Raw genomic sequence first — 12,554 nt, 5'->3', positions numbered from 1 at the left:
GGTCTTCAGGCCTGTTCCGGTGCCAATACCAAGTTGTTTTTATTACTATAGCTTTATAATACAGCTTGAAGTTTGGTATTGTAATTCCTCCAGCACTGTTCTTTCTGCTTAGGATTGTTTTTGCTATTCTGGGTCATTTATTGTTCCATATGAATTTCTGGATTGCTTCCTCTATTTCATTAAAAAATGGTGTTGGAATATTAATGGGTATTGCATTGAATTTGTAGATCGCCTTTGGCAATATTGCCATTTTGATTATATTAATCCTCCCGACCCAGGAGCATGGGAGGTTTTTCCATTTCCTTAGTTCTGCCTTAATTTCATTTTTCATGTTTTTAAAGTTCTCATCATAGAGGTCTTTCACTTCTTTGGCTAAGGTTATTCCTAGGTATTTTATGTTTTTTTGAGGCTATTGCAAAAGGAGTTGCATTCCTGATTTCAGCCTCGGCATTCGGGTCATTAGCATATAGAAAGGCCATTGATTTTTGAGGGTTTATTTTATATCCTGCAACTTTGCCAAAGTTTTGGATCAGCTCTACTAGCTTGGGAGTAGAGTCTATGGAGTTCTTTAGGTATAGGATCATGTTGTCTGCAAAGAGAGAAAGTTTAGCTTCATCTTTTCCTATTTAGATCCCCTTTATATTTTCTTCTTGCCTAATTGCTCTGGATAGGAATTCTAGTACTATGTTGAAGAGGAGAGGAGAGAGCAGACATCCCTGTCATGCTTCTGATTTTAAAGGAATGGCTTTAGTTTTTAACCATTTAGAATTATGCTTGCTGTTGGTTTGTCATAAACTGCATTTATTATATTCAGGAGTGTTCCCTGGAATCCCAGTTTTTCCAGGGCTTTTAGCATAAATGGGTGCTGGATTTTTTCAAACGTCTTTTCTGCATCCAGAGATACAACCATGTGGTTTTTTACCTTGCTCCGGTTGATGTGGTGGATTACATTAATTGACTTGCATATATTGAACCAACTTTGCATCCCTGGGATGAATCCAGTTTGATCATGGTGTATGATTTTTTTGATGACCTGTTGAAGTCGATTGTGCAGAATTTTGTGGAGAATTTTTGCATCTATGTTCATCAGGGAAATCGGTCTATAGTTCTCTTTCCGTGATGAGTCCTTGCCTGATTTTGGGATGAGGGTTATACTGGCTTCATAGAATGTGTCTCTTTAAATTTGATTGAAAAGTTTGAGAAATATTGGTGTGAGTTCTGTTTTGAAGGCCTTGTAGAATTCTGCTGTGAATCCGACTGTACCTGAGGTTTTCTTGGCTGGGAGATCACTTATTATCATTTCTATTTCAATGCTGGAAATGGGTCTGTTTAGAAGGTTTAAATCTTCATGGTTGAGTTTGGGGATATCAATTTTTTCTAGGAAATCATCCATTTCTTCCAGGTTCTCGAATTTGTTGGCATAAAGGTTTGCAAAAGAGTCCCTTATTGTGTTCTGAATTTTGGTTGTTTCTGTGGTGATGTTAACTGTTTCATCTCTGATCTTGTTAATTTGGGTGTGCTGCCTTCTTTTTTTGGTCAGGTTTGCTAGGGGTCTGTCTACCTTGTTAATTTTTTTCAAAGAACCAACTCTTTGTTTTGTTGATTCTTTTGATTTTTTTTTGTCTCTAATTCATTTAATTCTGATTTGATTTTAATTATTTGCTTCAATCTATTGACTTCAGGTTTGGCTTGTTGTTCTCTTTCGAGGAGATTAAGGTGCTTCCTTAAGTTTTTGAGTAGCTTTTTCTCCATTTTGTTGGTGTAGGCATCAGAGATATAAATTTTCCTCTGAGTACTGCCTTTACTGTGTCCCAAATGAGCTGGTACTTTGTGTACTCATCTTGGTTGAAATACATAAACATTTGAATTTCTGTTCTAAGTTCTTCAATGACCCACTGATGGTTCAGCAGTGTCTTGTTTAGTCTCCATGAATTGTAGGATTTTCTGTGATGGCTGTTTGAGTTGATATCTAATTTTATTCCGTGGTCTGAGAGAATGCTGGGAATGGTTTTGATACTTCTAAATTTGTACAGATTTTCTTTGTGTCCTAAGATGTGATCTAATTTGGAGAATATTCTATGTGCTGATGAAAAGAATGTGTATTCTGGTGTTGCTGGATGGAATATTCTGTAGATGTCGGTTAAGTCTAGTTGGTCTATGCAGTTGTTTAGTTCTGTGGTTCTTTGTTCAGTTTTTGGTGTGTTGATCTGTCCAGAGGTGACAGTGAAGTGTTAAAGTCTCCAACCATCAATGTGTCTTTGTCTATGAGTGTTTTTCGAGTCAGTAGTGTTTGTTTGATGAAGTTGGGTGCTCCTGTGTTTGGTGTGTAGACATATATACAATACACAATGTACCAAACATATACAGTAGCCACGTGGCCTATGCCCAAGAAAATTCGCCTAGTGCTTTAAATGTAATGTCGACATTAGACAATATGTCGACAGTAGTCTTATATGAATGTACATACATAGCTTTTAAAAAAATTTATTTATTAAACAATTTTTTTTGACAAGGTGTTGTGCAAAAGGGTTACAGTTACATAGTAGGGCAGTATGTACATTTCTTGTGTTATCTTACACCGTGTTTTTATTTCCCTTCCCTAGGTCAGGAAGACATATATACAATACACAATGTACCAAGAACATATACAGTAGCCACGTGGCCTACGCCAAAGAAAATTCGCCTAAGTCTTTAAATGTAATGTCTACAATAGACAGTATGTTGACAATAGTCTTTCTTAAAAAAATTATTTATTTATTTATTTATTTATTTGGCCAGTCCTGGGCCTTGGACTCAGGGCCTGAGCACTGTCCCTGGCTTCCTTTTTGCTCAAGGCTAGCACTCTGCCACTTGAGCCACAGCGCCACTTCTGGCCGTTTTCTGTATATGTGGTGCTGGGGAATCGAACCCAGGGCCTCATGTATACGAGGCAAGCTCTCTCACCACTAGGCCATATCCCTAGCCCTAAAAAAATTATTTATTAATTAAACAAAAATTTTTTGATAAGGTGTTGTGGAAAAATGGTACAGTTACATAGTAAGGCAGTGTACATTTCTTGTGATATCTTACGCCCTGTTTTTCTTTCCCTTCTCTAGGTCAGGTAGACATATATACAATACAAAATGTATCAAGAACATATACAGTAGCCACGTGGCCAAGCCCAAGAAAATTTGCCTAGGGCTTTAAATGTAATGTCGACAATAGACAATATGTCGACAATAGTCTTATATGAATGTACATACATAGCTTTTGAGCTATTGTGATCCACTAAGAGGTCAATTTTGAACTTTATATGTTGAGTAGTTGTTTGGTTTTAGTTACATAATGTAGGGTCACTGACCCAAACCTGTGGGAAATACCAATTGACAAGAGGTTTTTGGTTTGCCAGACCAGGCCTCTACTGTCTCTCTCTCACCCCATCTTAACAGTCATATATCAGGGAGATCATGCCCCTTTGTTTTCTGTGTTCTAGGCTTGTCTTGCTCACTTTTGTGAATTGATTTTGTATCCTGCTACTTTGCCAAAATGGTTTATTAGGTGTAGGAGTTTGGGGACTGAGTTTTTTGGGTCCTTCAGATAAAAGGTCATGTAGTCTGCCAATAGTGTTAGCTTGATTTCTTCTTTGCCGATGAGGATCTCTTTGATGTCCTCCTCTTGCCTTATTGCTATGGCTAGGGATTCCAGCACTATGTTGAAAAGAAATGGGGAGAGTGGGCATCCTTGTCTTGTTCCTGAGTTTAGGGGGAATGATTTTTAAGTTTCTCTCCATTTAATATGATGTTAGCAGTTGGTCTGTTGTATGTGGCTTTTATTGTTTTGAGGAATATTCCATCTATTCCTGTTCTCTCCAGAGCTTTTAATAAGTATGGATGTTGTATTTTGTCAAAGGCTTTTTGGGCATCGACTGAGATAACAATGTGATTCTTGATTTTAGTTCTGTTTATGTGGTGAATTACATTGATTTACGGATGTTGAATCATCCTTGTGACTGTGGGATTAAGCCCACTTGGTCCTGATGTATAATTTTCTTGATCAGTTTCTGGATCTTGTTAGCTAATATTTTATTGAGGAGCTTTGCGTCTGTGTTCATTAGTTCATTAGTCTGTAGTTCTTTTTTTTGTTGGGTCTTTGCCTGGTTTTGGAATGAGTATGATATTAGCTTCATAGAATTAGTTTGGGATTTTTCCCTCTGTTTCTATTTCGTGGAAGAATTTGAGGAGTATTGGTATTAGCTCCTCACTAAAGGTTTTGTATAATTCGTTGGTGAATCCATCTGGGCCTGGGCTTTTCTTTATTGGGAGGTTCTTGATTACCCCCTGTATCTTGCTGTAAGTTATTGGTTTATTTAGTTGATTTATTTCTTCTTGGTTCAGTTTGGGGAGTTCTACTTCTCTAAGAATTGATCCATTTCTGTAAAATTATTGTTTTTCAGTGAGTAGAGGTTCTGGAAATAGTTCCTTATGATTGTTTGAGTATCGTGTGTACTTGTAATTTTTCCTGTGGAGTCCCTGATTTTATGTATTTGAGTCTCTTCTCTTCTTTTTTATTCAGTCTTGCGAGGGGTTTGTCAATTTTATTTATTTTCTCAAAGAACCAGCTTTTAGTCTTATTTATTTGTTGAATGGTCTTTCTATTTTGAATCAGATTTATCTCCTCTTTAATCTTTGTGATCTCTCTCCTCCTAGTCATTTTAGATTCAGTCATTTCTTGTTTCTCCAATTGTTTTAGTTTCATCGTGAGGTTATTCACCTGCTCTGCTTCCATTCTTTTAATGTGAGTGCTGAGGGCAATGATCTTGCCCCTCAGTACTGCCTTAGCTCTGTCCCATAGGTTTTTTTGTGATGTATTTTCATTGTCATTGTGGCTTATGAATTCGTTGTTTTCATCTTTAATTTGGTCTGTGGCCTAAGTGTTGGATAACAGTGTGGGGTTTAGCCTCCAAGAATGTGTATAGCCTCTGTGGTAACCGTTGTTATTGAGGGTTACCTTTAATCCACTGTGGTCAGATATAATACATGGGATGACGTCAATACTTTTGTATTTGCTGAGGTTCTTTGTGTAGGCTATGACATGATCTATTTTGGAATATGATCCATGGGCTGCTGAGAAGAAGGTGTATAGGGTCTCTCTAGGGTGGAAGGTTCTGTATAGATCTCTCAGATCCATTTGGGATATGGTGTTACTTAGGTCCTCAGCTCCTTTGCTAATCCTCTGGGTGTTGGATCTGTCTCTTGGACAGAGTGGGGTATTAAAGTCACCCACTATGATTGTGTTTGGGTCTATCTTGTTGTGTAGTTCTTTGAGAATTTGCTTGACATATGTAGGGCCTCTTTTGTTTGGTGAGTATACGTTTTTCACTGTGATGTCTTGATTCTGGATTTTTCCTTGTATTAAAATGTAGTGACCTTCTTTGTCTTTTTGAGTTGATTTTAATGAGAAGTCCAACTTGTCTGAGATCAGGATGGCTACTCCTGCCATTTTGGTAGGTGCGTTTGCTTGGATGATCTTGCTCCATCCTTTCATTTGGAGCCTGTTTTTGTCCCTGCTGTAAGGTGGGTCTCTTGTAGACAACAGATGGCAACTTTTCGTTTGCGGATCCATTCTGCCAGTCTGCTCCTCTTTATTGGAGAGTTTATACCGTTTATATTTAAAGAGATCAAGGATAAGAGTGTTTTTTCTCCTTCCATTTTCTTTTTGGGCTGTTTTCCCACTTTTTTTTTTTTCCTTGTCTTTAGTGAGCTGCTCTTTCTGTTGGGCCCTGGCTATTGTAGTTTCTTTCTGTTTCTGTCTGTGTGTCCTGTATGATTTCTGTTGGGTGGGATTCCCCTCTTAGAATTCGCTATAGGGCTGGTTTTTTATTCACATACTCCTTTAGATCCTCTTTGCTATGGAAAGATCTGGTTTTCCCCTTGAATATGAACTCCAGCTTGGCTGGATATTTTATTCTAGGTTGGCAGTTGTTGGCCTGTAGGACTTGGATGGTGTTCTTCCATTCTCTTCGCGCGGGGTAGGTTTGTGTGGAGAGGTCTGCTGTTATTCGAACCCTTTTCCCATTGTAATAAATGTCTTTCTTTGCTTTGGCTGCATTCAGAATTTGCTCTTTATTCTTGAGATCTGTAGTCTTAATTATTATGTGCCTGGGTGAGGATTTTCTTGGGTCTGGTCTGCCAGGTGTCCTATCGGCTTCGGTTACCTGGGTGAGGTACATTGTGAGATTGGGGAAGTTTTCTGCAATAACTTTATTGAAAATATGTTGAAGCCCTCTGCTCTGGTATTCGGCTCCTTCTTCTATTCCAATTATGTGCACATTATATCTCTTGTCTTTGTCCACTAGCTCCTGGATTAGTCTGCTCTGGAGCTTTACCATTTCTTGGAGTGTGGTAATTTTCTGGTTTTTATCGGCTGCATCATCGTCCGAGAGAGATTCTGGATTCCATATGGTCAATTCTTTGCGCTATGGATTCAATTATGGAGTTTATGGATGTCAGAGTGCTATTTATGGTTGCCAGATCAGCTTTGATCGTGGAAATTTCTTCCTTTAAAGAGTTGTATTTTAAATCTATTTTTTTTCTTGCATTTCACTTTTTAGGATGTTAAGGTCTTTTTTTTTTTTTTTTTTTTGGCCAGTCCTGGGCCTTGGACTCAGGGCCTGAGCACTGTCCCTGGCTTCTTCCCGCTCAAGGCTAGCACTCTGCCACTTGAGCCACAGCGCCGCTTCTGGCCGTTTTCTGCATATGTGGTGCTGGGGAATCGAACCTAGGGCCTCGTGTATCCGAGGCAGGCACTCTTGCCACTAGGCTATATCCCCAGCCCCTGTTAAGGTCTTCTTTAATGGTGGTTTGTATTGTATCCATTTTTGCTTCCATTTCTTTCTTGGCTTCCTGGATGTCCTTCGAGACTTCCACTCTAAACTCCTGGAATTGTTTTCTGATTTTGTTTCTGAGGCTTTCCATCATTTCTACTAACATGGCTTCAGTTGTTTTTTTATTCTCCATCTCCTCTTCAGTCGTGCTGATTTTTGGAGCTGGCGAGTTGGCTTGCCCTTTGACGAAATATATCTCTTTGTGATTTGCGCATCTGTTGATCTGTGGGTGGCTTCCCTGGTTTGGCTTTGTGCTGGTTCCCGCTGGTCTGTCAGTGGGAGACTTATCTGTGTCCTGGCTCTGGGTTTGAGCCTGGCTGTTGATCCTTACTGCCCAATAGGTGAGCGTGACTTTCTGGGTTGTTGCCGGGGTGGTCACACCATCCCTTCTCTTGGGGGTTGCGCCTCTGCTGTGAGGGGGGCTTGTGATCGGGCCCAGGTGTCCCTGCTGGGCTGGTATTGCTCACCAGCGAGCCTGTGACTTTTGTTGAAAAAGTCCGCGAGGCGCAGGTGCCTCAGGTGGAGCTTCCAATGCCTGCCGGTCCCCGGGCCCCTGTTGGGAAGGGGTCGTGGCCGGTGCGGCCTTTTAAGGCTCCTCTGCTGCCTTGGCACTGCTCCGCCCCTCCCCTGCTAGCTCCTGTGTCTTCCTAGAGTCTGAAGGAACCTTTTGCGGCCTGATTTGGTGGTTCTTTGTTCCCTTGGGGTGGGGAGAGGGAGTGAGGGTGTTCCAGCTTCTCTGCAGGGCTTGGGTCTCTGCCAGATGGTCTCCCATTGGGGGAGGGCGCAATGGGGAACTCACTGGTTCTGGATTGTGTGTGTGTGTCCCGTGCCACCGTTGGCCCTTTGGGGGTGGGGTGCGGCAATCAGTCGTTTGGTGGTAGTGGCCCTGGCTCTCCCCTTCTCCACCGCTCACTTCCCCCTCCACTCACGTCTGATCCCGGCCATTCAGTCCCAAACTTGCCATCACCGCCATCTGTCTAGGTCCGCGCTCCCCCTGGGGTCCGTGGAGTCCCGCTGTCTGGACTCTGCGCTCCCGGCGTGACTTTTCGGCATTTGGTCTGCTGTTCACCAGGTCCCCTTTCCCAGCCTGCCCTTTTTCGGGCCAGGGTCGGCGGGTGGGGGGAGGGTACCCCGGCGATTCTCTGGCTCCGTGCAGGTTATAGGCTCTTCTTTTTTTGTTCCTTTTTGTTTCCTGCGTTTCTCCACTGCCTCTGGCTGCTAGATTTGCTGGGTTCTTGATGGGGTGTTGGGTGCTGGAGTTCCCAGCTCGCTATTCAGTTGGAGTGAGTTGGGGTGCCTCCCTACTGTGGTGGTGCCATCTTCCTCTCCGAGCCTATGTCTTTTGATTGGAGAATTAAGTCCATTAATGTTGAGAGTTAGGATTGAGAGATGATCGTTTGTTCCTTTCATTATAGCTATCTCGTTAAAAGCTGTGTCTTCCCAATTCTTGATCTAATATTCTGGTTTTCTATTTAGGGTTCATTTCTCTGTCTTTATTGTGATCTTGATTATTTCCCCTGTGTAGTACATGTTTGAGGATTTTCTTTTTTTTTTTTTTTGGCCAGTCCTGGGGCTTGGACTCAGGGCCTGAGCACTGTCCCTGGCTTCTTCTTGCTCAAGGCTAGCACTCTGCCACTTGAGCCACAGCACCACCTCTGGCCATTTTCAGTATATGTGGTGGTGGGGAATCGAACCCAGGGCCTCATGTATACAAGGCAAGCACTCTTGTCACTAGGCTATATCCCCAGCCCCATGTTTGAGGATTTTCTGTAAAGCTGGTTTGGTGGAGATATATTGTTTCAGTTTTTCCTTACTGTGGAAGACTTTTATTTGACCTTCGGCTATGAATGAGAGTTTAGCTGGCTACAGTATTCTTGGTTAGTAGTTATTTTTATTTAGGGTGTAGCATACCTCATTCCAGGCTCTCCTTGCTTTCATGGTCTCTGCTGAGAAGTCTGGGGTAATTCTGATTGGTTTTCCTTTATATGTGATTATTTTCTTCTCCCTAACAGCTTTAAGGATTCTTTCTTTGGAATCTATTGATCCTGTTTTGATCACAATGTGTCAGTGGGATGTCGTATTCTGCTCTGGTCAGTTTGGGGTTCTTTTTTTTTTTTTTTTTTGGCCAGTCCTGGGGCTTGGACTCAGGGCCTGAGCACTGTCCCTGGCTTCTTCCCGCTCAAGGCTAGCACTCTGCCACTTGAGCCACAGCGCCACTTCTGGCCGTTTTCCATATATGTGGTGCTGGGGAATCGAACCCAGGGCCTCATGTATATGAGGCAAGCACTCTTGCCACTAGGCCATATCCCCAGCCCCAGTTTGGGGTTCTTAGAGAGATCTTTAAGCTTAAGTCCTCATTGAATTTGGAATGTGAGGATGAAATAGGTGTAGTAAAGAATGTTTGAGTGCCAGGAATATAGCCTAGTGGCAAGAGTGTTTGCCTCATATACATGAAGCCCTGGGTTAGATTCCTCAGCACCACATATATAGAAAATGGCCAGAAGTGGCACTGTGGCTCAGTGCTAGCCTTGAGCAAACAGAATTTAGGGACAGTGCTCAGGCCCTGAGTTCAAGCTCCAGGACTGGGAAAAAAAAGTGAAGCTAGCATAGTTGGACAGCATATTCCTCAAAGAGATGAGTATTTTATACAGAAGTGGGTAAGTAAGCAAGCTAGAATCTGGAAGCAGCAGTGTAGGGGGGACTAGAACACTGACTTTTTCTCTCCCATTGTTTGTTGGTCATAATTGGGTCTTGTAGAGTGTAGTGTTCTAGATAAATGCTATTGGATTATTTACCACCAGAAAACACAAGGCTATAGTTTCTTTTTGTTGTTGTTTCTTTTAATGGAAGCATGGAAACTTCAGAGAAAGCCTGGTAGAATTGATTGGAAAGGAAGAAAGAAGCAGGGTGACTTCTATTGGATGTTGAGAAGGTAGTAGGAAGAAAGTGAAGTTGTGCAAGATGTTATATTACCCAAAGGGTCAGTATTTTTGCAAGGTTTTTGGATTGTAGGCAAATAAAAAGCTTCATTGAAAAAAACTTGCATTAATATTACCTGTCTCGGAACACTTACTTGGTGCCAGATTTCATTTGGGTTGTTGACATAGTGGTTTCAAAACAGTGTGATTGCACTCCTATGTAGTAAACAGATAATAGGATTTAAACAGTATTTGCTTAATTTTGAAAAGAGTAAAAATAATTAAAGAAAATTTCCAAAAAATTGACGTGATTGTAGCCTGACAGTTTTAAAGAAAGCTAAACATTTTAATGAAAAAGAAAAATGAAGTTATTTTTGGTCCAGGTCATGTGTCCACCAGGTGTCACTGTGGCTTCATACTTATTACCTACACAAATAGTGTTCCAGGACCTTTGTGTTTGTGGGATCAGTGTAGTGCAGATTTCCTCCCTGCCTGTTTTTCTTTCTTGAATCAAATTTTGCTCATATTTTTTCTTTTTAATTTTAGGTACAGTTATTTGTCATCACTGCAAATAAAACAGATACCCATTCCTGAACTGGCTGCACCAAACTGCCTAGTTGTTACTTGGGTGACCAATAGACAGAAGCACCTGCGTTTTGTGAAGGAAGAGCTTTATCCTTCTTGGTCTGTGGAGATGCTTGCAGAATGGCATTGGGTAAAAGTGAGTTTAGAAGTTACCTTATTAATTAATAAAGAATGGTATACCATTCATGTAAAGACATCAACTTTTTATTATTTATTTTTTTTGTTCAAGTCCTGGGGCTTAAACTCTGGGCTTTCGACCTGTTTCTGAGCTTGTTTTGCTTAAGGATAACTAGCACTCTATCACTTGAGCCACAGCTCCACTTCCTACCTCTTTTTGTGCTAACTTGGAGGAAAAAGTTTCACAGTCTTTCTTTCCTGGATTAACTTTGAACCATGAGCCTCAGATCTTCGCTTCTTGGGTAGCTAGGATTAGGCATGAGGCACTGGTCCCTGGCAGCATCTGTTTTTTAATGCTTAACATGTCTCTCTTCTCCTTCACAGGGCCTAATGAAAACTTTTGTTTTTTGGCTAAAGTCTTTTTTTCTGGTCAGCAATTTCTTTTTATTTTCTTCTCTTTTATTATCTTCAAAGAGTTGTACAAAGGTTTCAAGTTAATATGTCCATTTATGATTATGGTGTGTCTCAATCAGTTTTATCTTTTTCATCATTCCCTCTCCCATTTATACTATCCTTCCTTAACTGCTACAGTTTTCTAGGTCCATTTTCATATGTACATAGAGTACTAGGACTGATTTACCCACCATTTCTTGTTCCATTCACCTATCCCTCTTCCTCCTAGCATCCTCTCACTAATCAAGACACTTTTCAGTTTCCTAGCATCTAGTTTGTTAAATTGTTTGCTAATGGTTCAAATGACTTACACCATGAAAGCATACCCTTGCATACACCATATTTTAGTTAGTTTGATCATACTAAGTGAATGTTCTGTCACTGAGCTGCATTCCCAGTCTACTAATTCTTCTATAATAGGAGACTAGGCCAAAGTAAAAAAAGTTACCTCCTGCAATCAAGATTAGTAAAATGTAAATACATAAAAAAGCAAGAATAAAGCAATCCAAGAATATTCAATTATAGTAGTAATCAGTTCTAAGAGATGGGATAAGATCAGTTTAAAACAAATATCTAGTATATGATATGAAACATTTGTTAAACAGTTCTACATATTGTTAAAATTGAGACTGATCTGTAATGAATTTAAAAGCTGTCCAGAGAATTCACCAGTTATTTATACTGTTCTATGTGAGGGGTGGTACCTGGCCCTATAGGATTTTCTGATTATTGAATTGGCTGATTTCCCTGATTAAGGGCAAAGGGTTCCATAGACAATATTTTGACAGTGAAAAATATAAATCCATTATAAATCAGTGATTTTGTATTATTGTTTAAGTTTTAGTTTCTGAGCTGGATTCAATAAGTGTTTGAGAAGATGATCATTCCAGCATGAAATGGTTAATTTAAATTTCTGAAGTTTTAGTAACACAAATTGGTCTCCAATAAAATATTGTGTATCTTATCAACTACTTAATCAATTTTATTTCTGACATTATTTATTTTTTATTTTTATTTTCTTGGCCAGTCCTGGGGCTTGGACTCAGGGCCTGAGCACTGTCCCTGGCTTCTTGCTCAAGGCTAGCACTCTGCCACTAGAGCCACAGCACCACTTCTGGCCATTTTCTGTATATGTGGTGCTGGGGAATTGAACCCAGGGCCTCATGTGTACAAGGCAAGCACTCTTGCCACTAGGCCATATCCCCAGCCCTTTATTTTTAACTACTTAGTTTCATCGCTTGCTTTTTTTTTGGTCAATCATGGGGCTTGAACTGAGGGCCTGTGCACTATCCCTGAGCTTCTTTTGCTCAAAGCTAGGGTTTTCTGTTTATGTGGTATTAAGGAATCAAACCCAGTGCTTGGCAAGCACTCTCCTAGTGAGCCACATTCCCAACCCTTCATTGCTTTCAGTTACTGTTATTTGCATGATTTTAAGGAGAGGTAGAGATTGTTTATTTGCAAGATGTTAATAGATTTCAAATGTCTATGTAAATGTAAGTTTTTCTTTTTTTGGGGGGGGGGATTCTTTATAGCTACATTGCCTATTACAGTAGCCATTGCCACATGTGGCTCTTTAGACTTGAAATGTGACTTGCCCTTTTTTTGTGTGTGTGGGTTGT

At 40.6% G+C, this 12,554-nt stretch overlaps 1 protein-coding gene across 4 annotated transcripts in view; it reads left to right on the top strand.

Moving 5' to 3' along the window:
* The window catches only part of Mettl4 (methyltransferase 4, N6-adenosine), a 34,314-nt gene that overhangs the window by 12,196 nt on the left and 9,564 nt on the right, over positions 1-12,554 (top strand). For all 4 annotated transcript variants that reach the window (XM_048363679.1, XM_048363678.1, XM_048363675.1 and 1 more), the window contains exon 6: positions 10,327-10,501. In XM_048363679.1, the coding sequence (XP_048219636.1) occupies positions 10,327-10,501 (175 nt within the window). The remainder of the gene's footprint in view (positions 1-10,326; positions 10,502-12,554) is intronic.

Source organism: Perognathus longimembris, chromosome 15, assembly GCF_023159225.1.
Source record: "Perognathus longimembris pacificus isolate PPM17 chromosome 15, ASM2315922v1, whole genome shotgun sequence".
In the NCBI taxonomy this organism is placed as follows: domain Eukaryota; kingdom Metazoa; phylum Chordata; class Mammalia; order Rodentia; family Heteromyidae; genus Perognathus; species Perognathus longimembris.
Note: the sequence above shows the minus strand (reverse complement) of the source record. Positions and strands in the feature narration are given on the sequence as shown.